The 26472-nt window shown below is 34.6% G+C and overlaps 2 protein-coding genes across 9 annotated transcripts in view; one reads left to right on the top strand and one right to left on the bottom strand.

Annotated features, from left to right (window-relative positions):
- Positions 1 to 22509, top strand: part of LOC128192865 (sodium bicarbonate cotransporter 3-like) — a 28624-nt gene extending 6115 nt beyond the window's left edge. The window contains exons 3-21 of one of the 4 annotated variants that reach the window (XM_052865873.1): positions 509 to 631; positions 9499 to 9637; positions 10107 to 10267; positions 11287 to 11490; positions 11655 to 11845; positions 13071 to 13313; positions 13491 to 13747; positions 14148 to 14322; positions 14806 to 14939; positions 15141 to 15648; positions 16173 to 16286; positions 16449 to 16610; positions 16725 to 16903; positions 17240 to 17312; positions 17423 to 17668; positions 18034 to 18171; positions 18392 to 18609; positions 18767 to 18787; positions 19160 to 19294. In XM_052865873.1, coding sequence (XP_052721833.1) covers positions 509 to 631; positions 9499 to 9637; positions 10107 to 10267; positions 11287 to 11490; positions 11655 to 11845; positions 13071 to 13313; positions 13491 to 13747; positions 14148 to 14322; positions 14806 to 14939; positions 15141 to 15648; positions 16173 to 16286; positions 16449 to 16610; positions 16725 to 16903; positions 17240 to 17312; positions 17423 to 17668; positions 18034 to 18171; positions 18392 to 18609; positions 18767 to 18776 — 3275 coding nt within the window. In that variant the 3' untranslated portion in view covers positions 18777 to 18787; positions 19160 to 19294. Of the gene's footprint in view, positions 1 to 59; positions 87 to 146; positions 372 to 508; positions 632 to 9498; positions 9638 to 10106; positions 10268 to 11286; positions 11491 to 11654; positions 11846 to 13070; positions 13314 to 13490; positions 13748 to 14147; positions 14323 to 14805; positions 14940 to 15140; positions 15649 to 16172; positions 16287 to 16448; positions 16611 to 16724; positions 16904 to 17239; positions 17313 to 17422; positions 17669 to 18033; positions 18172 to 18391; positions 18610 to 18766; positions 18788 to 19159 lie in introns of those variants that run through there. The other 3 variants (XM_052865875.1, XM_052865874.1, XM_052865872.1) reach the window with 3 other exon arrangements.
- A 148-nt stretch (positions 22510 to 22657) lies between these two features.
- LOC128192866 (uncharacterized) lies at positions 22658 to 25650 on the bottom strand. 5 transcript variants are annotated; one of them, XM_052865876.1, is made up of 2 exons: positions 25180 to 25650; positions 22658 to 23829 (listed from the first exon to the last, which is right to left on the bottom strand). In XM_052865876.1, the coding sequence occupies exon 2, from the start codon at positions 23757 to 23759 to the stop codon at positions 22962 to 22964; it is 798 nt and encodes a 265-aa protein (XP_052721836.1). In that variant the 5' UTR covers positions 23760 to 23829; positions 25180 to 25650; the 3' UTR covers positions 22658 to 22961. The 5 variants fall into 5 exon arrangements, with proteins under 5 accessions (XP_052721836.1, XP_052721837.1, XP_052721838.1 ...); XM_052865877.1 differs by lacking the exon at positions 25180 to 25650 and adding an exon at positions 25031 to 25146; XM_052865878.1 differs by lacking the exon at positions 25180 to 25650 and adding an exon at positions 25035 to 25057.
- Positions 25651 to 26472: the final 822 nt, after the last annotated feature.

The raw sequence follows: 26472 nt of genomic DNA, 5'->3' as shown, positions 1-26472 counted from the left end.
GAAGGAATTTTCCTATAGTCAAGAGGTTCATAGCAGTTGTGCACTATAAATTAGAAAGCATGTACATGTGTTAATTTACTTCTCAGGTATTTATGATCAGTCTTTTGCTCAATTAGTACATGCATAAAATTGTTTTGTGTAGTACAAATGATTTGAACATATTCATCAGCAGGCATGCATGTTAAGCACATTGCGCGCATTTTTGTGGCAGGAACTTCGACAATAAGCAATTGTTAATACATTGGAACTTGACCTCACCATATGGAGCAATTTGACTGGAATAAGTGCAATTGTTTGATATAATCAAATTTATTTTATGCCATATCTGTATTTACAAAATCCATGAACTGAATTTTGGACAAGTGTATAAAGTGAGAGTTTATAGATTTTGATCTGACATGTGTTCATGGGTGTTATATGAAAATTTGCCCATGCAGTCTTTTTGTAACTCAGATAATAATATTTAAGTCCTTTGCAATTCATAATTGAGTTTTATGTTTCATTTTAGATCACAGGTCCCAGTCCTCTGTTCTGATTGGTCTACATCTGCCAAAACAAAGACACCGACACAAAAGGCGAAAACATCAACGAATAACTGGTGACAAAACTGTTCAGCAAGTCAACAAAGATGGTAGGCCAAAGTTAAGTCTATGCATAATCATATTCATTATTTAACTACTAAATTTACATTAAATTACTGCAATTAGGGCAGCCACAAAGGTCACTCTCTGCAGGCACCATATAGTGAATCGTCCGTTGGACATCAATCGTCCGAAGCTTATTTTTTCTTTCCCATATATTCTCTCCCCTTTATCGAATCTGAATGACATTTCGCCAACAGGAGACTTTTGGGTTAAGGGTTTGCTAGCTGTGACCTAAGTTTTTGGGTCAAAGGTCAGGGTGATTCCAATTCTGTGGAAAATTCTTCTCCAGACCCTATATTCTTTCTCTTTAGCCCCGCCTATAGGGTTAACACTTAACATTAAGAGTGTTTTTGGAGTAGTAGTGACCTTGAACCATGTCTCTTAGTCAGATGTGAAGGTCATAGCAGATCTTCATAGATAATTAACTTTTCTCCTGGTCCATTCATCCTCCGACCTGTTAAGTTGATAAAGACCGTCTGTAGTCCAGGTGGTTGCAGTAACCTAGAATTAAGTTTTTGTGTCAATTCCTTAAATGCCATGGACAATACCACACATTTGTTAAAAAAGAATTATTTGGATGGATCTAATTTTTTGTCCTTTGTGCCTAAAATATGTCTGCCTGACACTACATCCAGTTAGTGTGCTTTTTGGATGAAGGACATGCAAATTGATCTTGAGACTATGTTTTCTTAAATCCTTTCTATGTCTGTGTTCTTTTATGAAGTGGGGCCCTTTGAGATGGCCACCATCTCAATGATTTCTTGTTTTACTTTTCAACATGATCCACATGAAGAAATAGAGAACAATTTCCCATTATTTTGCAAACTCATGTAAAGGAAATTGAAATGTCTTTTTTTCACTTTGTTTATAGCTATAAGTACTAACCAAACACCAAAATATGATAAATCAGAGCTTAGTGTACATAGTTTATGGGTTTTTCTCATGTAATGTACTTTTTAAGTCCCGTTTCCTTCCAATATATACAGAGTTTTTTAATTCCTCTCGTATGTACTATTGCAGAGATATATATAATTACCTCTATTTATGTAGCTGAACTTTTTCATATGATATATAAAGTAACATATATTTTATCAAAGTTAAGCAACTGTATTCCTATAGATTTAAAGCATTTGCTCTAGCTGTCACACCTGGAGTTCCAAGACTATATTATATGTTTATTATACTTTCATGTTAAATACTGAAATCTGATTGGTTTAGACGCAGTTGATAATCCGTTCTATTACCCTCATCGTTAGCAACACACTTAGCAACGGGTAACACAACGAATTGTTACATGTGCGTAAATTATGCGCATACGGTTCGCCATAGAATTCACGTCCTTTCTATATAAAAGCAGTAAAACATCTATAAAATTAAGACATTCAGTATAATAAAATAAATAGTGCCTGTTTGGGAGGATAACAGTTGAAATTGACACCCCTCGAAAATCATTGTCAACCTCCACTTTGCGTCGGTTGACAATGGTTTTCTCGGGGTGTCAATTTCAACTGTTACCCTCCGAAACAGGCACTATATATATGTTATTATACTTTCATGTTAAATACTGAAATCTGATTGGTTTAGAGGCAGTTGATAATCCGTTCTATTACCATCAGCGTTAGCAACACACTTAGCAATGGGTAACACAAGGAATTGTTACATGCGCGTAAATTATGCGCATACGGTTCGCCATAGAATTCACGCCATTTCTATATAAAAGCTGTAAAAAAATTTCTAAAATTAAGACATTCAGTATAATAAAATAAATAGTGCCTGTTTGGGAGGGTAACAGTTGAAATTGACACCCCGAGAAAACCATTGTCAACCTCCGCTTCGCGTCAGTTGACAATGGTTTTCTCGGGGTGTCAATTTCAACTGTTACCCTCCCAAACAGGCACTATTTATATTATATGTCTTGCACATTTCAATATAGTTATAATGTAGTACTGGTAGATAAAAATGTCATCTTACATGTACTAAAGATTTTCTTAAGATATATCTTATAATGCATAATTCCAATAAGGTTAGGGTTAAAGTTTCCTACTAAACATTTTTTTAGGTTATAGATCTTATGTTGCACAATTCCAATAGGGTAAGGGTTTAATTTGCATGCATGCACTTCAGGTAATTGATATTGGCTGTTAATTGAATTTTCCATGCAATGCCTGGATAAGAATGTGTTTAATTACACGCATAACATTTTTGAGGAAGATCAGTGTGATTTTCTGGTAAATATCTTACGTAACAGAAAGAATAAGTCACCTTGAAAGAAAGCAAAGTTTCTGGCTAATCAGTGTGAATACATGCAGTCATTTTAGGACTGCAGGATTAATGTGACACTAAACACATGTTGATGCGATTTCTGAGAAGTCAAGATCCAGCTCTTTATAGTGGCACCTTTGTAGAGATAAGTGGAATGATCAACAAACCCTCCCAAAAAAGTGCTTCACCTATTGATTTTGCTGCTAGTTTATATTCCCAGTAAATCAGTGATTTTACTGTTGGTGTCCTCCTGGATGGAATACTTCTGTCATGAAGTTGCACCTCATTATTGCAGTTCCCTCGGTGGAAGTGCATGACCAAAAAAAGCCATCACTGCATTGATTTTCCAATGCTCAATGGACAAAACATGATGTAGATTGAGGAAAGCTTTTATTGTTCATATATGAAGACAACAGACCTTTTATCAGTTGTTAAATTCATCGTTTCTGGCTTCACAGCTGTTACAATCATTACCCCGTCTATATTTCATCATTAGTTGCCAATATTGAGATGAGAGCATTTTATAAATATATTCACAAACTGAAAAGTTGTATTGATATGACTGGATAAAAAACCAGGAACTTCCCATTTTATTTATCAACAAAATGATATAAATTTTTGTTTACATACATTAATGCTAAAGTACGTCACACCTACATCAAGAAACGTGCGTAAGCAAAATAACAGGCTGTGTTCTTCTTTGAAAAGGTTGTCTATTTATAGTAACAGAAACTGATTTGAAGTGACTCTTACAGTGAATTTCATTCTTGGCATCTTTTGTTTGATTTGGAGAAACAAGTTATTTATATTGTTCTGTGAGATACAAATGTAATTACTTCCATAGCAACTGTCATCTCTAATTCAGTGAGAACATGCACTCAAAACTGCCTAACACATCTATATATTTATACGGTATATGCCAGAGCAATTTGGAATTTTATATTGTAATAGAATTTGCTGCTTCATGATGTTTGAGGGTGACTAATGATGCATAAAACATAATTAATAGATGAAGCAAGAAAATATACCTGATTGTAAATACAGTCAAACTTTGTTATCTCGATACTTCGAGATATCCAATGTATTCAAGATATTGAGGGTAAAATACTTTTAAAAATAAGTGGTTTGGACTTATAAATCACTTCAACATATCCATTGTATTTGAGATATCGGTGTTCAACATATCCAAGTTCAACTGTATTGTACATGTTCTGAATAAATCTTAGTGCATAAATTTAAAAAGGCATGGCCGGGTTTTAGTCTTATAAGTGAAGAAAATCAATATCTGAGAGAGAGAAAACATGTTTTTCATTAGTGCATCCTCATTATCACTTTCACAAACAAAATAGAAATTAGAGGGACACAAATAAATGCAATTGTTTACTAGGTACTAGACTACAGTAGAACTTCGTTATCTTAAACTAGATGGGACTGTTTAAAAACTTATCAGAGTATTCAAGATATTGAAGGTAAAATAAATTATTGGGACTTAAATACAATTAGCCCTTGATAGGCTGCTACGTGCAACAATTGTCGCGCCGAAATTTGAGGTCCGCCACTGCTAAGTGCGACTAATGTTGTTTTTCCGTACGGTTTCCCCAAGCCTCGCTTTGGTCAATTGATGTTTTCGGAAGGTTTCTAGAGTTTTCCAGAGTTTAAAATAAAAGCTATAGAGCGGTAAACTTCTGAGAAATATTTTAAAATTGTAGCAAAAATGGAAATGTAGAATGAAGTGACGAGACGAAAGTTTTGAATTTTTTTCACTGTGATAGCAAAGACGAAAATACTTTTGATGGATTTAATCCTGCAGTACATAACTAAGAGATGTTAATTTATTTATTTATGTGTCTTTGATGGACTTAGTGCCAAGAAATGACCGAGAATTTGATGCCGATCTCGAGGTATAGTCTGTCCCAAGATATTTATGCTGCATATTTGAACGATTTTTAATAAAAATACACATGTACCTGTGACTGAAGTGCAATTAAAATCGATGAAAGGGAAAATTCCCAAGATAACTTCATTCACACATTATCAATTTTCCCTCGTAAAAATTCACAGGAACGAAAACAGATTTCCTACGGAGATTTATAATGGGGAATGTTGACATCTTTTCTCCATTCAGAAATACTCGGGACCCCTTGTGCAATTTTTCAACGTTATCATCGGGGCGTCTTCATCTCCTTGGCAATGGAAAAACCTCGTAGACTTTTTATTTTTAGCTGTGTACTGATACCTGACAAGCTAGAGGGGGCGTTTCAAAGGGGAAATCTTGGGATTTTTTCATACTATTGAATGAACATCGTCTGAACCAAGAGGTATTTATAAATATTGAATAATTTAAGAAAATATGCGGCAAAAATATCTTGGGACAGACTATAGGCTAGTCGCGTGTTGATCCACCCCCATTGAATATCCCATTCACCAGAGAGGAAAAATTAAACGCTTAAGTGAAGGGTTACGAACCTTTATGGTTTCAAAATTATTTTTTAATGACATGTTTATGGAAATTCTTGTTTATTTGATCAACATCTATACCGAGAGACGTGTGCAGTCCAAGAATGTGAACCAGAGCAACATTAAAAAAAGCATTGATAAAGTGTTTGATGTATTTCTTTTTTTCAGTTATTTTTACCTAAGAATTGTTTACCCGATGTTCAAAAATTATATGAATATAAATGAATCTCACAATGTATGACTAATTGATATACTAAGGAACTTTTACAGTCATTTGGGATCTAAAATATGAGTATATATGACAATTGAAGAATGGAACAATAAAAGGCATTAATTTTAATTGATTTTCACATTTAAACGTACCTAGATTGATAAATACAAGTTAAATGAGGAAAATGAGCATTGCATTGAAATCTTCAACATTTTCTCTTGCATTTAAACATAAGTTTGGTAACTGTAGCATATTATTTTAAAACTCGATGGTCAATTACCATTAATTGTGATCAATTAATTCAGCAGTGGCGGCCATCTTGGTGAAAATTAAAGCAGCAGCCTAAGGGTCAACTTCAACATATCCATTGTATTTGAGATATCAGTGTTCGAGATATCGAAGTTCAACTGTATATATGTATAGCTACTGTTTCATCACATTTTTTCACATTTTTTCTATTATAAATGACTTTGCTATAATAGATCAATTAAGGAAAGTCAGAGACCTATATATATTTTGTACTGTTCATTGTAAGAAAAATCAAATGAGCAGGCAAGCAGCATTATAATATTTAGAATTAAAAAATTGGCGTTCAGCTACATGTAATATTCCAGGATATATGTATATTGAGCTTTTGGTTTCAAGAAAAATAAAGCCACTAAAGTTAAAGTTCACTCTTAACAATTTTTGTAAATTACAGTGTACTATAGAGTTGGATGTTTTTCAGATTTTCGTGGTTTTTTGGCATTGAAAACCAGTAATCAAATGCTAAAGGAAAGTAATTAACCTTTTTATTGTGTAAATTCGTTTTATCTGTGATCTTTTGAATATTTATGGGATGTTTGGGTTTGGAGTTAGAATTGAACATAAATTTCAGTAGATTGCAGGGTCCAGTACTTGATGGGGTACCTGAATTCCTTGTCCAAGGAAAATTTATGTCTGCCTTTTTTCTATGAACAATTTTGATCTATTTTAAGCATGAGTTGAGTTTAATGGCACTGTAGATCTGATCAAGATAGTATTAGTCAATGATATCTACATTTTTTTGTGTCTATAAGAAATTTTATCACTAACTTTTCTTTTCAATCATTTTGATGTTTTGAATATATTAGTTTTTATACTTGCTGCTCATTATTTTCTTTAGTTGAGCTGATATGGTTGCAAAATAGTATTATAATGTATGTTAGATTCCGATGAAAGATATTGTATTTTCAAAACAGACTATCTTACATATTTGGTGAACACAATTTTATTCTTTGAGTTCAAATATTAAAATGCCTCTTTTCATTTGTTATCAAATTTTTGACAGTTTTAAAACTAAAACATCCAGTCAATATAGTAGAGTTCTTTGTTATAATGTCAATATTTTTTTTATTATGTTACTGCTAATTCAATTTATATGTCTATGCATTGATGCAGCTTATTTTTGCAAATTGTCATGATACAGAGTTACAAGGTAGCCATGCAAGAAAAAGATTAACCAAGCATTATGTTAATGGCAGAATATGTAATTTGTCAAGTTAAAGGAGGAGAAACTTTTAGATTGATCAAATTTCTATGCTCCTTCTTTAATCACTTGCCCTTTTCCATTGTATGCTAGCAAAAATCTCTCTTTGAAGGGTTGAGCATGGGTTTAGAGTACAATTATTTTTAAGTATGCACACATTTGGAAGAAGTAACTGGTTTTATTTGAGATAATGAAAAATATTTAGTGCATAAGTACCTGAGTATTAAAATTATAACATCATATCAATGGTTTTTTAGTTTTGTATACTCCAGTTTAGAGAGATGTATTTATTAAGTCTAAAATGTTTTGAAAGATATTATTTTTAGAACCTGCAATTAATGCTGGCATTCTATAATGACAGTCTGTCTATCTGTCCATATTTTGTCTCCCCTTGGCCCAATATGGTTAATACTAATTCACCCTTAGAGTGTCTGTGAATATAAGAGGGGCATTCAATAAATAATCTCATCATTGTTACAAAATTATCACAATAAGATATTTTTATACCCCCCGCAAACAAAGTTTGGGGGGGTATATAGGAATCACCTTGTCCGTCCGTCCGTCTGTCCGTCTGTCTGTCTGTCTGTCTGTCTGTCCGTCTGTCTGTGCAATCGTGTCCGGTCCATATCTTTCTAACGGAGAAACGTTGGAAGTTCTTACTTCACACAAAGATTGCTTATGACCTAAGGGTGTGTCATGACCTTGATCCAAGGTCATTCGGGCAAGGTCAAGGTCACTGGCAGAAAAAGTGCAAAATTCGTGTCCGGTCCATATCTTTCTTATGGAGAAACATTGGAAGTTCTTACTTCACACAAAGATTGCTTATGACCTAAGGGTGTGTCATGACCTTGACCCAAGGTCATTCGGGCAAGGTCAAGGTCACTGGCAGAAAAAGTGCAAAATTCGTGTCCGGTTCATATCTTTCTTATGGAGAAACATTGGAAGTTCTTACTTCACACAAAGATTGCTTATGACTTAAGGGTGTGTCATGACCTTGACCCAAGGCCATTTGGGCAAGGTCATGGTCACTGACAGAAAAAATGCTAAATTCGTGTCCGGTCTATATCTTTCTTATGGGGAAACATTGGAAGTTCTTACTTCACACAAAGATTGCTTATGATTAAAGGGTGTGTCATGACCTTGACCCAAGGTCAATTGAGAAAGTTCAAGGTCATTGTTTCAAAAAAGCTAAATTCTGTCTGTGTCATGTCTTGTATTAATGGAAATATTAGAAGCTAAAAATTAACAGTTTTCAAAAATAAAGCAGTTGTTATTTATAGAAAATGGACAGTGAAATAGATTCATCCAATATTTTCTATAATAGCAAAAATACACGCGTTATGATTTTTTTCTTAGCGGGGGGTATCAATTGTGAGCTTGCTCACAGTACCTCTAGTTTGTTTTATTTTTTTAATGGTAATTTAAGTACATTCAAAATACTCTCCTTTAACAGACACGCATCATTTCAACGGATTTATCCAAGCTTTTAATGCGTTCGTATAACGTTTTTTTGGGGAATCGTATTCATGTACTGATAAATATCAGAGTCCAGAGAATAATATTTCTTGAAGCATATCTTCTTCCTGTCAAGGGCTTTTTTAATTTTGGAAAAAGAAAAGTCGCAGGAAGAAAAGTTGGGTGAATAGGGAGGATGGGGCAAATCATGAACCTATTCCTTTTCCAAAAGTCAACTCACAATCTGCTATTTATGTGCTCAGGCATTGTCATAAGGAAGTCGAATTCCAGACTTTGGTCTTTTCCTTTTGTAATGCCTTATAACTTACTTCAGCACATAATTTTTGTATACATGTCCAGTTATTGATCTGCCTTTTGGAATAGCAACTTGAATTACAGGACCTTCCCTATTACAGAAAATAGTGTATAATACTTTCTTTATACTTTGACACAGTTTTGCTGTACTTATATAATAGGGCGTTTTGCCTATTTAGTCTACCACATCTTGTTATCAATTTTCCTCTGAGGTTCAAAATAATGTATCCATGTTTCATTACCTGTAACAATTTCTGATAAATGTCATCCATTGCATTTTTTGTATATTTTAAGTAGTTTTCTACACATTTCACCCTGCAATGGTTTTTGTTTATCTGTAAATAATTATAGATGAGGTATCCATCTTGCACTAACCTTTTGGAGGCCAAGGTGTTTCTTTAGAATTGTAAATACTGTCCCTGATGAAATGCTTTTTATCCCATTGTCCATTATTTAAGCGGGGCCCTTTGAGATGGTCACCATCTCAATGTTGTCTGCAGGTTCACAGTATAACGTATGTATACCCGAGTATTGTTGGTGATGCAGTGGACACATACCGTATAAAACAATCGAACCCTCCCTCTCTCATCTCCCTCTTATAAGCAAAAAATTAGAACCGAGTTTGTAAAGTGTCTTTATAATTGTAGAGATCACCCACCCAGCCCAGCGGGTTCAGTTCCTTTTGGGAGAGGAGGAGGATGAGGAACACAAGTCCCACGATCTGTTCTGTGAGATGGAGGAACTCTTCTATAATGGAGATAAAATGGAGTGGAAAGAATCCGCTAGGTAGAAGATTTGTTTTCTATGATACAGAGAGATCGCAATCTATTCTTTGGAAAACATGAAAGACAAATGAAAGAGGATCTCATGATAAAATTGGAAGATTTGAAAAAATGATAATTTTTATTCTCATAATTAAACAAGAGTTTGATTTTAAAAATTTGAGGGAATAATTATCAAGTCAAGTTTAAGTCGTATTGTATTGTGAAATATTGTGATAGGTCAGTATTTTTTTTAAGGAGTAAAATGTTTTGTTTTGGCTGGCAGGCATCAATATATTATAAGGCGCCAGATCATGCAGAGTGATAACATGAAATTGTGTCCCCTCCGTATCAAGGGAGGCGGCATGGTCAATATGACTTATCTGCTAAGTGCTAAGCAAGGCAGACATTGAGAATACCAAGCACACCTTTGTAACCTATGAGCCTTACAAGTAAAAGATTTAAGCTAAACTTAGATTATTTTACTTTCACAGGTGGATCAAGTTTGAGGAGGATGTGGAGGAGGGTGGAGAGAGATGGTCCAAGCCCCACGTAGCCACCCTGTCCCTCCACTCGTTGTTTGAACTGAGGTGTAATATCCTCAATGGAACGGTCATGTTAGATGTTGAGGCATATGACCTGCCATCTTTAGTTGGTATGTTTATAAGGGCAAATTGTTTCATTGAAGGAATTTGATTTTGGAATCAATAAAGCTTATGTCTCGTGCGACCTTTTGAAAAATGTTCTTTGCTGTCTCACAGTTTGGTGTATGTGAACTTGGTAACCTTTTGCTGGATTAGTAGAAAACTTGAATATTAATTTCACTTAATGATGCAGGCTTTGGGAAGTAATTATTTCAAAACCTTTTTAGCTAAAAGTAACTTCATTAAAATGAAATACACAGTAAAAGTTACAGGGTATGTACTTATTAAATATGTTGATGGTCAAATCCATCTGCAACTAATACTATATTATCAGTCTATAGGGAAAGGGCAAGCAAAGATTTTTTTTTTTAGATACAGCCCAATAAAAGTGCAGATCCTTTTTTCTCATTGGAATGGTATACATAACTGCAAGTATCAGAAACCCATCATTCTGGAAGCTTTTTTTTAAAAGCACAGTAAGGACCAATAAAATCTCTTCTTTTTTTCATAATTTGATTTTTGCCTTTGCTTTGGTTGGGCTTTGCAAACAGGAAGAGAAAGTGTTATGCACTGAGACAGAAATTGATTCTTTGTCAAGTTAATTTGGTCTAAATGATAAATATTCACCTCAAGTAATGATTTATATGGCAAAATATCCACCCCCAGTCATATTTTTTTTAATCATTTGATAAGCATATCTGTTCAAAGAATTGTTAATTATCAAGTGTTGTCCCCATCTTTTTAGCCATCCTACAAATCATTCAAATAGAGGAAGTTGACCAACAGGAGAAGAAAGGGATCGAGTTATATATGCTGATTAAAACTTTAATTTAGCTTGTGACTGTTAATATATTTGATTATTTTACTGTAATGATATAAATCATGCACTTTTTTGTAAAAGGACCATGTATGTGGAAAGATCCAGTCTAATCTGCTTCCATTATCCAAAATAATCAATACATTGAAATAGATCAGCTGAACAGCTACTGCTGTAAATAATACTGAAAGAGTTGTCTCCCTTGTCTTACAGAGCTTGTGATAGACAAAGCTGTGGTAGCTAAGCAATTAGAGGAGTCCATGAAGGAAAAAGTCCTGGAAGTTCTATTAATCCGCCATAGGCATCAGAACCAGAAAAAGATGACAGAAAATGGAGGTGGCAAACTGCTGCCAACCATTAGGTCGTTTGCTGATATTGGAAAGAAAGGATCTTTTCCGAAATCCATAGGAAATCTTGGTATGATCGACAGTGTGAAAAATAAACACCTGTTAAGATTTTGATTTTTTTTTGGCAATACATATACTGGTACCACTTTACTCAGACACAAACATTTGCAAGTCAGAATAAAATGAAAAACTTGTAAGGTTTTATGATAAAGTTTGCAAACTGTTTGATATCAGGTGATGAGAAAGATTCCTCCATCAAAAGCAGCCGAATGTTGTCTGCCAAGAGTACGCCAAATTTTCACCACACTCACCAGTTCTTGTCCCCAGAGAATGCAGAACCAAAATTACATCCAAATCCAACATATGCAGGGTCATTATCAGCCAATGCTAGTTCTTCAGACCTTTCACGGGAAAAAATGGCCAAGGTAGATGATTTTACAAATGTGCTAATTAATGAAAATGAGTGCCATACTCTGCATGTGTAGTTTAATGTACAAGCATCTTATTGCCATAGATTGGAATAAAGTGCAGAATCTTCCCTGTTGCATGCATATGAAAAATACTAATCTTACTCTACCGAATGTTAACTGTTGGTACAAAAGTGAAGTGTATTTCAGTAAAAAAAAAAAAAATTAACATACATGTATTTCACTACAGAGTATAAAAAGTACCCAGCAACATTTTTAACCAACAAGTTCAGAAGCACTTTTAAAAAAAAAACCACTTTCTAAATAACTCAAAATATTATGGCAGAGATATTTTGAACCCCCCTCTTATTTCCAATTCCCATTGGAGAAGGGATTCAAAATATTATGGCCTCGATATTTTGAGCCCCCTACCTATTTCCAATTCCCATTGGAGAGGGAGTTTAGAATATTATGGTTGCTATATTTCAAACCCCCTTCTGATTTCCAATTTCCATTGGAGAGGAGAATCAAAATATAATTGCCATGATATTTTGAACCCCCCCCCCCTTTTAATTTTCATTGCTTTTGGAAAGGGGTTCAAAATATTATGGCCGCTATATTTTGAACCCCCATCCTATCTCCCATTCCAATTGGAGAGGGGTTTTAAAGTATTACAATCTAATTGAAATTAGACGTTTGATCCGCTCGCTTACTCGCTACATTTGTGTAGCGAGTAAGCGAGCGGATCAAACATCTAATTTTAATTAGATTGAAAGTATTATGGCTGTGATATATAGAACCCCCACCAATTTCCCATTATCTTTGAAGAGAGGGTTCAAAATATTATGGCCGTGATATGTTGGACCCCCCTCAAATTTTCACTACTTTTGGAAAGGGATTCAAATTATTATGGCCCTGATATACATGTATTTTGAACCCCCCTCCCATTTCCAATTCCCATTGGAGAGGGGGTTCAAAATTATTATGGTCCTGATATATTTTGAACCCCCCTATAACTTTCACTGCTTTTGGAGAGGGGGTTCAAAATATTAAAGACCGCACTATATTGAACTCCCCTCTGAATTCCATTCCTTCTGGAGAGGGGGTTCAAAATATGATATGGCTGAGTAAAAAAGTTCTGAATTGTCAGTTTTGGATTGATTTTACTCTAAACACTGAATAAATTGACTAATTTTTATATACAATATTGCCCAGTTTTATGCATTTCCCTTTTTGTCAGTAGAATTTGCACTTTATGAGAAAGATCCCGATTGGAGCTGAGGCAGCTAACATCTTAGTTGGAGAGGTAGACTTCCTGAGCTACCCCATGGTAGCCCTGGTCCGCCTCCTGCATTCCTATGTCATGCCTGACCTGACAGAAGTCCCAGTTCCCACCAAGTTTGTCTTCATTATGCTTGGACCCATGGGAAATCAGAGTAAATACCATGAAATTGGCAGAGCCATCGCTACACTTCTCTCTGATGAGGTAAACAAACTTTTGGTTTATCCATGCATGAACTTACATGTATGCTTTTCGGGAACTATGCATCATGTACTTAAGCTGTTTAATTGCTTTACTTTATATTTCCAATACAAATTTTCTGTAAAACATTTTTTCTTTAAACTCAAATAATATTAGTTTAGGATCCCACCCATATTCTAGGTATTCCATGATGTAGCCTATCATGCCAAGAACAGAGACGACCTGTTGGCGGGAATAGACGAGTTTCTGGATCAGGTCACTGTCCTACCCCCCGGAGAATGGGATCCTAGCATCAGGATAGAACCCCCAAAACAGATCCCTTCACAAGAAAACAGGAAAAACTTCACCGGAACACCCCCTCTTCCGAATGGAAAAAAGGTGGAATTCGATGTGGAGGAGCCAGGTCACCATGATCCAAGTCTGACCAGGACAGGAAGGTGTAGTGTCTCATCCTATTCTTCTGAAATCATGAAGTATAATTATTCATTAGGATATATACATGTATTTTGGTGTATGCTGGCATTTTGATGCTGCATCAATGATGTTTTAGGTACATTTATACCCATGCATACATGTACATGTATAAGCAAAACTTGGAATTCTTCAGGTCTTGTGCACCCTTATATGTACATTTGCAGTTTGTTTGCAGAATTTTCACATCTAAAAATTTGTTAAACATGCAGTCAGAACTTCATATCTTAAAAAATCAATTTTATAGTAATTTGCTAAGTTTATTGGTATGAGAAAAAAATTTGCTTCAAGTTTGTATTGTTTATTTGTATACTAATATATGGTGTACATGGGCAGTGTATAATGTGTTAATGGCTCTGTATGTAGGATCTGTGGTGGATTGTTTGATGATGTCAGAAGGAAGATTCCCTGGTACCTGTCCGACTTCAAGGACTGTTTACACATCCAGTGCTTCGCTTCCTTTGTGTTTTTATACTTCGCCAGTTTGACTCCAATCATCACCTTTGGAACTTTTCTTGCTGATGAAACTCAAAACACAATGGTTTGTTGCATATGTATTTAAAAGTTGAATTTTTTTTCATTATTTTCCTAATTAAGACATACGTATATGTATCTACACCAAAGTTTAACAGTAAGACGTCCTAGAGACCAGTGGATATACTTTGCTATATAACAAATTCGTTAAAATCAGTGTAGCAAATTAGCTATACACATTTTTCATCCGCATTATTACAATTTTTGCAAATGAAAGGGAAAAAATGAAAAACCTGTGCTGGAAACCTTAAATAATTTTGAATAATATATGATATGTTAAGAATCTTGTCAAAGACTCCATAAAACTTAACTATTTCTGAGATTTTTCTATATCCATGTTCATACATGTACTGATCAACTTTGCTGTAGTGATGACCTCCATTAATCAGATTATAAGGATTTTTTCTATGGTCACCTGTTTCATTAAATTGAGCCTTCAAATTCAGTATTAATTATGATAGAGGTAATAATTTACATTGTTTCTTTATAGGGTGCTTTGGAGAGTATCTTTGCAGCAGCTCTCTGCGGAGTTATCTATGCTCTGACTGCAGCACAACCTCTGGCAATACTTGGCTTCACAGGACCTGTTTTAGTTTTTGAAAAAATTCTTTATGATCTATGCAGGCATGTTTAAATTTTTATTTTATAAGTAATCAATATTTAGTAAAACTTAAATAAAATCAATTCAATTTTTTCTACCTTGTCAATTTTAAAAAGAAAAGTACTTTCATTTAATTCTTTAGTTTAGGTTTATTTTTAAGTAAATGTACCAGATTTTTGTTTTGTATGTGTTTTTAAAAAAATTATATTTGATTTTATTTATAGCGATAATGGTTGGTATTACCTGGAATTTCGTTTTTGGATTGGGATGTGGATAGCAGCGATATTGTACTTCATTGTGTTATTTGACCTCTCTGCACTAGTGCAGTATGTGACCCGTTTTACAGAGGAAGGCTTTGCTCTCCTGATTTCCCTCATTTTCGTCGTTGAGGCGTTTGAAAAGCTATTCCATGTAATGGCCCACCACCCAATCCATTTCCCAGAGTTGCCAGAACCGGAAATGTGTTCTGGGTTTTGTGCTTCTCCATACACCAGTAGCAATCAGACTTCTAACGATACAAATCTCTGGACCGAGAATCTCACAGATGTGTGGTCCAATAAGAGTATACGAGACTGTTTACTAGAAGGAGGTAACTGGACCTCCTCTTCCTTAGCTGAGGACCACAAACGAGAACCAGAGGTTTTCTTTATGTCTGTGATATTGTTCTGTGGTACATTTTTCATTGCCATGGCTCTGAAGGGAATGAAAACAACACCATTTTTTCCTAGTCAGGTAACCATTCGCCTAGTTTTTGTTTGGTGATTTAATTTTATCAATGTGTATGACTTATTTATTGTCAATAAATAAAAAAGAACAACTCTGAAGAATAAAAGCACTAGATGAAGCAAATTACATATTTAATTGATTGGTCAAATGTTTAGCAACAATTTTTAATAGGATTCTGCTCTCTGGTCACCCTGTAGTGGGCGGTCACTTAATTGTGTTGGGTGTATTTTCTTTCCTGTTTATCCCAGACTGACACAAACTGTACTCACAGAGTGCTTAATTATAGTGAAGAGTTTGGAAAGACCTTGAACCAAAATTTTAAGAGATTTGTGTTCACTTTTGTGAATATTTTTGTAAAGAGAGAGAGTATAGGAGTTCAATTTTGTTCTTTTTTTTATTCCTTACAAATACAGTTATTTATATTTATGAAGACAATATCAACAAAAATGACAGCAATGCACTTTATAAAAGAAATAATTAGAATGGAATTCTCACTTCTATAGACTTGAATTCCCCGACTTTGCTTGCAGGTAAAGCAGTTCCTGAGTGATTTCTGTGTCATTCTTGCTATTGTCATCATGGTGGTTGTTGACATCATCTTCAATGTACACACTCCCAAACTTAAAGTGCCATCAGAATTCAGGGTGAGTGATTTTGATATGTGAAAATTAGAAGCTTTAAAGTAAGGTACTTGCATAAAGCTGTACCTTAGAAACAAAGCATTTTTAACTACCAGGTGTATTTGGATACGTAATTTTTAACGTAGATGATGAGATGCTTATAATTAACAATGGACTTTATTTTAGCCCACAGATGTGAATCGCCCATGGATTGTGGATCCAGTTGAACATAATCCGTGGTGGCTGGTTTTTGCAGCCATTATCCCGGCTCTTCTGGCCACCATATTGCTGTTCATGGATCAACAAATTACACTGGTCATTATCAACAGGAAAGAAAATAAGTTGGTGGTATGTGTCCACTCTTTAATAGATCCTACCAAACCAGTTATAGAATTCTGAAATGCAGAAGTTTTGCCAGCATTTTATTGGGCACTTGGTACATTTAGGTTTTTCTTGTTGTAGAAGGGACATGGGTACCACCTGGATCTGTTCTTAGTGGCATCTCTGGTGGTGGTCTGTTCTATCCTGGGGTTGCCATGGTACGTCACAGAGACAGTTCTGTCCATCACACATGTGATGTCCTTGAAGAGGGAGTCCGAGTGTTCAGCCCCTGGGGAGAGTCCAAAGTTCCTTGGTGTCTGGTAAGGGCTGGGATTTGTTTAACAGAAATGGCACAATTTAAGGTTTCAATTTTATATCTAACATTTAGCTTTAAACAGATTGTTAATAAGGACTTAAGGAGGCTGGGTGGTCAACTAATTAGTCATCAGATCTTTCTTAAATTTTTGGATATGTCTTTGGCTACTGTATAAACTATTATTTTGTAAAGAAAAAGTCCATATATTTACTTTTAAATTTGGGCATTTTCGTATATCTTAATTTAGAGCTCTTCTTTTAAAGGAGATCAATACTGTCTAAAAATGGCCACGACCATCAAGCCCTCTTAATATATGTACTTAGGCACTTTGTTTTGATAGGGAACAAAGGGGGACTGGAATAGCCATCAGTGTGATGATTGGAGCATCAGTTCTGCTTACGAACGTTCTAAAGGTAACCACAGAGTGCTAAAATTCCTAAGATATATGCCAGTATCATTTTTTAAACAGCACATTTTGCTTCACCTTACTGAGTTCCCAGTAACATTGATTTTTTTTATACAGTATATCCCCATGCCTGTGCTGTATGGAGTATTCTTGTATATGGGTGTGTCTTCGTTACATGGCATGCAGATTGTGAACCGGATCCTAATCTGGTTCATGCCCCAGAAGTACCAGCCAGACTACATGTACCTGCGACATGTCCGCACTAGGAGGGTCCATCTGTTCACCTTCATACAGGTCCTCTGTCTCATCATCCTCTGGATCATCAAGAGCATCAAGAAAACGTCCATAGCCTTTCCCATCATGGTATGAGCTCCCTCTTTCGAAGACATGTACTGTTTACAGCTAGGGTTTTTTTTTGCCCCTCTACACTTGCAAAGGATTTCACCCCACCTTGAATTTGTCCATGCAGACATAGTTGTACTAAAAAAAGATATTGAATAAAAAATTTGAATTTGTTCAGTCTTAAATTAATTAGCCCACTGACAACAAGGGCGAAAGAGGCGAAAATAAAATGGGAGGGAGTATTTCCCTGTATACAGTATTCATTATATTGATAATGAGTTTTTATTTTTAAGCTACTGGTATATAGAAAATTTTGAGGTAAAATTGGTGTATAATGAAATATGAATTCCAAATGGTTAAATCCACTAATTGACAATCTGTTTCAGGTGCTTGGTATGTGTTTTGTACGCAAGGGGTTAGACAAGATTTTTACTCAGGAAGAATTGAAATGGCTAGATGACATCATGCCTGAGGTCCACAAACGAGCCAAGGAGGATGAGCTGAAACGACAGGACAAAGACGAGGTAATTTAGTCAAAGGAAGAAAGTGTACGGAGTTGTCTTTCTTATTTTGCAATTTATAGGAAATGGTTGCATTTTAAAAACTGCAGATTTAATACCATCTTATCAATATTTAGTTAATTATCATGTCTTGGGATGAACCTTGCGTGTAAACTGTATATTTAAGATTAAAGTTGAAATCAAAGTTATAATGCATGACCATAAATTTAATTCGTTTTGTAAGGTTCACCATGGATCGCAGCTGCTGGACAGTTCTGGTACAGTGCAGGTGCCCCTGATCAGTGGTAATGTCATCAACATACCTGTCGAGAGAATCACAGTGACCACAGAACCAGACATAAACATTTCAGAGGAAATGTCAAAAACAATGCTGTGGAAAACTATAGTTGCCAATGAATCCTCCAACAGTCTCAACAGTTTAGAGTCCACCTCAAAGAAAAAGTTAGTTTTGACATTTTAGCATTTTTTATCCAAGTAGGAAAAATGAGATATAGATTTTTTAAGTCTGATTTTTATTCTTGTGACATTTTTGAATATCATTGCATATATACACATGTACTTGATATGTTACAATTTGTTACATCACCTTTATCAGTAGAAAGTATTGAAACATGCAGAGGTAACATATTAGTTGATTTAAAAACTTTATTGATTAAAATGCCCTTTACTTTGCTTTGTACTATAGATAATTATTTTTTTCTTTTGATCGATTAAAATCTTGTGCTTTAATTTGATGATATCAATGCATTAATTTTTCTATGCATATGTATGTTTCAGATTGTTTTTTCTCAAAAATTGTGTATAATCAAAATTAAGGATAATAATAAGTTTGTAGTTGTGTGTATAATATATCACTTCTTGTTTTACTATTTGCCTAAAGTATAAATTATATTTCCTCTTTCATTTTATACTCTCTCTTAAATTTTGAAGGAAATTATATTTCCATAATTAGGATCATCATTTTCTCACTGTCTTTCCTCGTTTATTTCAGGAAACACAAGTCAAAGAAGAGTAGTAAGAAATCCCCTCTGGCGGTCAGTTTCTCTGAGGACAAGGAGTCTCTGATGAAGGAGTCCAGCAGCAAGGATCAGGCTCCTCTGTTCTACATAGCCGAGGACGAGACGGATGATTTACTGAAATCTGAGCGCAAACACTCCGACGATACTGGAGTTTAACATCGGAAATCTGTTAGTCATTTAATTGTTATTTTATTTAGTATAATTATAGTATAAAATTGTGTGAAGTGAGAGCTTTATAATTATAGCCAATGTATCAAGTTTTGTGATATCAATTTTAACTAACAGACGTATGTCGAATCCCTTTTAAAAGAACAATAATAATAATTGTATACATACAATAATGGTATACATGTATATACACATGATTGTTTATATATTCATGTACTGTCAACCTAACTTTATTTGCATGCTTGAAGATTGATTGTGATAAGAGCTAGGTTATAACGTAATATGACATAGTAAACGTTTCTTAAGGTGGTCAGTATGGGACACCTTCATGTAAGACGTATTTGCGATCGAAATAAACAATGAAATTGAGTATACAATATAATTTTATAAACCTTTCCTTTCTCGAAATAGTTCCCTAACAGGGTAACGCAATGGATTAGAGCGTTAACTACCAATATGTTTGTCATGGGTTCGAAACCTGCTTGGGCTTTTATGATTTATACCTTTCCAAAAATTTTTAAAACATTTTTTGGTCAAATATTGTAAAATTTTAAAACAGTCAAAGTATTTTCATTATAATTTACTTTTATCCACATGAATATTGACAAGTGTCCTATACCACCTTAATGTGACAAGGCCCTCAACATCTTTTTTATTTGTATGAGATCTTCTACATAAATTTGCTCATGTGGTTGTAAAAGTTAGTTGCTTCACTTAGTTAAATGACAGAGCATTCATGAAATCAAGTTGTCTCAAATAAAGTTGGTCTACAGTATAAAATAATAATACTTATTAAAATATTTCTAAAGAATAATTATTATGTATATTCTTTTTTTTTTTTAATTGTAGTAGGATTCTTTGATCATGAGTACATGCTGTTTTACATTTGTACTTTCGTCATATCATTGATTCAGGGAAATCACATATTTATATATTGATGTAAATCAATGTTGAATTCTGTATAGAATTCAAGTATAATATTATATGATTAGAAATGAACTATCAAGATGAATTATGAAATCATTACATACATGTACTTTATGTGCCGTTAAGCTGTAATATATGCTGTTTTGATATCCAGTCCCAGGGTATACCTGTTTCCCCTATCCTTGGGGTCCACTAGTAGCTCTCCTCTGAGTTTGACCCTCAAAGGTTAATTCTTTAAGTGAGTAGTTTGCAGTGACCTCACAGCTTTCTGTATATCATGAGGTGTGTGTTTCTCTAGTTAAGATTATGTTTAATTTTCATTAGCAATAAGACACATATATTTATTTTCATAAAAAGTCCCAATAAATTGTTTAAATGCTTATTGATTGTGCAACAAACTTTTGGTTTTTACTTCCCAATCTCTTTTGAAATCTTTCTTTTTTGTGAATATATTTTTGTGAATATAATTCTGGCATTTCAAATGTACTCTTTATATTTTTTTTTTTTATTTACTAAAGTATGTTATTTCATATAATCGAAAATTTGTTGTTGTGTTCATGATTTACTGTTTTTTATAGCTAGATGTTAAAAGGGTTCATAATTTATATTATATGTGATTTGGAAATATAATCGTCATCATGTCATGAACATAAATGTAAATGAACTCTGATGTAAAATTGTTGCTGGGTTTACAATGTAACCTTTAAAATCAAGTGAGCTAGCCACCATTATTCAGTCAGAGTGTGAATTAAAAAACACTGTCAAATATATCCCAGTCCCACATATCTCTGTTTTTTGTAATTATACGTATTTTGATGGTCCCGTAACATATTTTGACACCATTTAATGTCTTTTTGTTTCCATTTAAAGGTGCACTAGTACTTTGACTTTCTTTTTTTTTTTTGGGAGGGGGGGGGGGGGAGAGGGTTTGGTAGGATTTTGTTTCTGTGTTTTGATATTGTATATTTATTACATCTACCGAATATGAATCTCTCTATTTCTTATGGAAATTTAAATTATAGTTATTTCATAGCTCTATAGAACAGGTGTAGAAACTGACAGGACTGAAATCTACACGTCCCATTTAACAATTGCTGGAAACCTACAGTGACCTAAAAAAATCACTGACTTCACGAAATAATCATGATGATGTCAGACTCAAATCTGATAGGAGACGATTTGGCTGTTTCTTTTAACTGGTGTACATTAACAGTAATTTAGTGAATTTTACTTACTTTTTGCAATCAATTTATTAATTTGTTAAAAGAAAGATGTAAATATAAACATTAAAATGCTTTCTTTGATGATTTATGTGGGTTATGAAGGTAGTGATCATTGCAGAAAAAAATTACATAATCCGCGGTTGTGTAGTTTTTTCTGCAATGTCGCTACATTTACATCCCACATGAATCACCAAAGAAAGCATTTTATTGTTTAAATATATTGAAAATGGTTCTTGTTGTTAAAGTGTTTTGGTTGGACTAGTGTCATTTCATTTTAAATCCCTTTAGTTGTTTCAAATATCATTTGATTAAAAAGTGTCAAACACATGCATCCACAACTAAACAATTCAATTTTTTCTCTAAAAAAATATAATTATGTAAAGTAATACACAAGTATTTTATGTTTGCTATGGTTAAGATTCATACATAACTATCATTATGACACACTACTTTGATATAGGGAAAATTCTAATATTTTTCACAGAAATGTATTGTTTATACATGACTGATAGAATGATCTATGTCACTAATTATTCTCTTAATGAAAAGCCTTAAAGGCATTGTTAATATCATTAGTGCATACTATGTAGGTTGAAGATTCAATTTTAATTTCATTTTTTGTCATTTAGTTCCAGAGTTGTTTTGATAATATTTCTCCATATGAAAATATGGATGACTTTGATATCTCCTTTTTATTTTTTGAAACTCAATTTTTTCACTGAATCTCCTTTTAATCCACAATCCTTGAAGAATTTCCCTTTGTTTAAAGATCTCGAAGAATTTTCAAGGTATTTGTTTTAAAAGTAATGCACACACTTTTTTTTTGGGGGGGGGGGGGAGCATCATGGACGATCTCCAAGAACCTCTGTGTAGATTTAAATATATGGTGGGAAAGATCATTATTGTTTAAGTATGATTACACCTGGAAAAAGATCTATAATAATGTGTTATAATGATTAGGTATAAAACATTTGATGTTGAAGAAATAAAGTTGAAACAAGTCATTGTTTTGTTTTGTGTCAATGGATACCTTCCATGTGTGTGTGTGTTTCTATTGATTTCCAATTCTGGAGCTCATCAAACTAAGTGGATGAAATAACCTCTAGGTGTGAGCTCTTAAAACAGAACATCTGACAAACGAAGGTTCTCAACTTTTTCATTTAATTTTTAATTTGTATTGACTTTTTGTTCAAGGTTAAACAAGTCAGTAAAAATGGTTGAAGAAAATCAGATAGCATTACAATGTGTACTCGATAAAGTCCTATCTTAAATTAAAATAGAATGTGTCAAAATGACAGTAAAAGTGCACTGAAACTCAAAACTCTGAATATCATCAATGTTAATACCGTAATCGCTCTTCAAAAATCGAAACGAAACTTCATTTTCACTTGAATAAAAATAACGAACATTCGTTTGCTCATCCGAAAATCACAGATACCCTGTTTATCACAAAAAACTAGAAGACGGAGATTTCGGTCGCCATCGGTGTAAATTTGTACCTTCGTTGATGAAGACGGTTTGTTATTTCCTGCACATTCTTGCTTCTTTCCAGACCACTAACCAGCGGAAGTTTTTCCCGGATTTTGACCTCGTCAATGTACACGGGAGTCTTGGCACACTTCCTCACACCTTTGGCACTAGAGCAGGTTGGCATCGCCACCCTCTCGACGATATAGTCCAGCTCTTCCTTAGGAACTTTCTTCGAATCCGAGTATTCATAATCGAACGCGTCTGGCTCCGTTTCAGATTTTTTATTCATGTGTTCATAACATAGATGGCACTCGAAAGTTTTTGCGCGAGAGGCGGTAGTAGGTCGGCTGATCCGACGGACACTTTTAGCGGAGCCCTCCCTGTCGCGGACGATTTTACCCTCCTTCAAGTTCTGGGCTTTCTCCACATTGTCTTCATCTTGTTTCTGGTATTTGGCGCTGGCACTCATAGTCGGTCTCATCAACCGCCTCATCAGGACCCGGAAGTCACGGTCGGTGTATCTCCTGCCGTCCGATTCCCTACTCGGTGGCGGACGCATGTTCCGCTCGCGGCAAGCAGACGGCATTCGTTTCCTATTTCCGGAATCCAGTAGATGTTCATAGTTATTCACTTGTTTGTTCTCCTGTGTCGCTAGCTTTCTCTCGTACGTAGATTTAACCAGACGTTCGGTGATTTCCTTGATCTCTTTCGCTGTCCTCGTCCCCATCCCAAACGTGGGGGACTTTGGTCGGGGTAGGTCCACCCTGTAGTACATCGAACTCATGACCGGAACTCGCCTTTATCACTCTCTGCTGAAACCTCGATCTTCGTCTATCAGCATTTCAAATCAACCTCTGAGAAAAAATATAACAATCAAGTCATAAACGTTTCACATTTCAAAAACGATGCAGATGCATGATTTCCTATCGATATTCCATAAAATTGTTAGGTTAATATAGAGACTGCTATTGCTTGCCATTAGACCATAGACCTTTTGGATTTTCCTTTGTTGACCAAGCACAGTATCCAAAATAATGAGAGAGAAGAAAAATCGAATGTGATAGCCTGAACGACCCAAGCCATTTTGAGTTCGATATAGAATCGGCTCGATTTTAGGATTTACGCCTTTAGCAAACAATACTTGATCAATTTCATATTATGCAAGTAACCATTATTCTTGGATAAGATTTTTTGAATTTAAATGTAAACTAGTACGAGACTAACGATCAAGAAATGGGAAAATTGACTTAATCGTATTTATTCTACACAATAGAAAGAAAAAGAATTTCGTGATTCGATTAATGCCGTGTTATTACGATCAACTTTCCCGAGGAGTTCTCCTGAGAACTTCAGGTGCTGTTGGTCGCTAATGAAACAGCATGTATTCTGAACATCAAACAAATTCCTAAATGCATCGAATCAAACGCCTTCTTTTCTATCTTTCTTCTGCAGTGTGTAAATGTTCGGTTCAATGTTGTACCCGGGTTGTAAGAAGTTATATCAACACTTGTTGTAGTCTAATATTGACACCAGTAACCATTAACAAAATTTATGACGATTTGATAAATGCCCCTGTTCGGTTCTTGTTGATCGAACCCATGTGCTAATTTAAAAATTTAAAACTGGCTCACTTTAAATCAGGTTTAATTGGAAAAGTTTTGCCTCGCTCACAAAAGAATTAAATCCTACTGTTTTCAAGTCAATTGCAATTTCGGTCTCGACATTTTAGACACGTAAATCGTGCTCTGGTTTAGGTATTTACCGTAGGTACTCGATATTATAGGTCTCCAATGGGGGTATACATGGTACAATGGATCTCGATCCAATGGGGGTAAAATACTTTCTCTTTGAAAAATGAATAGATTTTTAACACGTACCAACTAGTCTTCAACACTAAAATCTTATAGTCATCGTCCTACACTACACATATATCTTTGCTGCAATGACGTTAAATAAAAGAAATTAAATGTTTACTAGTATTTGAAACTTTAAATGTATCAATGAACTTTTGATAGACTTACTGCACAATTAAACAAAAGTACAGCATACACTTACATACTTAATTGTGACCAGGGTCCGAAATCTCCGACTTAAGTCCTTAATGATCCTAAAACATTTTTGTCTGGTTTACCGATGTATATTCTTATCGAACTAGAAAAAAGGTGATAGTGTTTGACATAGCTGAATTGAGAGGATCTTCTTACCTGCTCAGGTAAAAATTATCCAATTATCGACTTCAACTGTGGGCCATCTTTCATTGCGATTCAAATGACAAAACTCCAAGTGAAAAAAAATCATAAAAATCAATTCCCAGAATCACTGCCTGTTAATGAAATACCTCTGAGGTACGAGTATATGAAATATTCTTATTGAAGAATGGAACGAGGTATTTTTTTCTTCCTCTCGAAATGTTTAAATCACTAGATTTTTATAAGCTCGCAAATCCCATCCGATTAAATACGCGGATCAATGACACGTTTGCCTAAGTCAACCAAGACGTGTGTGCTATACAGGAGCCCTCTCCCTCTCTTTCCGGAGAAGAGTCGTAGGGTTGCCCGGGGTGACTGGGAAAGAAAGTGCACGGTATTTTAAATTTCGCTGTGAAGATAGGTCGTCTTTTAAACTTGACACCCCCTTTACTGAAAACTTGAAGAAAAACAAACAATAAGAGTTGTGTAATTTATCGTCATTCAATTTCCTCGTCTCCGTTTCACAGGTTCGTGTGTATAATGTGGTCTAAACAAGAACTGTTTCCAGCAGTGTTTTTTAACAAATTGGTTAAGAACAGATCGAATGTCAAAGATATACTTTCCTTAATTCTAATCGGCTTGATTGTAAGTTGCAATATCTTGTTCCATGTGCAAGAGCCATTCCGCGATACTTTTATATATATGGTATAAATTAATCATCGTGTTTATAAATGATAACCAAACAACATACAGTCATCGAATATTAGACCTGTCTAATTGTTTACTGTAGAAAACTCTAATGATGCGCTGTAGATTGTATAAGAAGCACCTTGACAGGTGTACAGGTATATAAATTGTAAGTCAATACCATTTTGAAATCACATGCATTCATATTACATTGGAATGCTTTTAGAAGTGATCTCCCGACAATAATAACTTCAACTTCTAATGTCATTCCTAAATCGATTGTTTGACAAACTTTCGAGACGATATTGGCGCGGTAAATGGACGGTGAATTGTTCTATTGGCAATCAATAGCAGACAAGGTTCATGTGTTAAGGTGCAACTTCTCAACCGCCCATTGCAAAAGATTATCTTTCAGCTGTTTGTGTTTAAATCAAATGCATAGATTACATATTTTGCTCAGTTATGTACAATAATCTCTGAATCAGAATGAAATTAAAGTTCTGGAAAAATTGTATATCCAGATTCATTAGATTTTTTTTAAGTGAACGCACAATAAGGCCAAATCTTAACCCGCGGATTTAATGTATATTTAGAGACAGTCATCTGGATAGAATGAAAAAG

This window comes from Crassostrea angulata, chromosome 7 (genome assembly GCF_025612915.1).
Source record: "Crassostrea angulata isolate pt1a10 chromosome 7, ASM2561291v2, whole genome shotgun sequence".
NCBI classification, from domain to species: Eukaryota; Metazoa; Mollusca; class Bivalvia; order Ostreida; family Ostreidae; genus Magallana; species Magallana angulata.
Note: the sequence above shows the minus strand (reverse complement) of the source record. Positions and strands in the feature narration are given on the sequence as shown.

Excerpts from the sequence above, each read along its gene's own strand:
- LOC128192866 (XM_052865876.1), bottom strand. The coding sequence starts at position 23,759 with ATGAGTTCGATGTACTACAGGGTGGACCTACCCCGACCAAAGTCCCCC.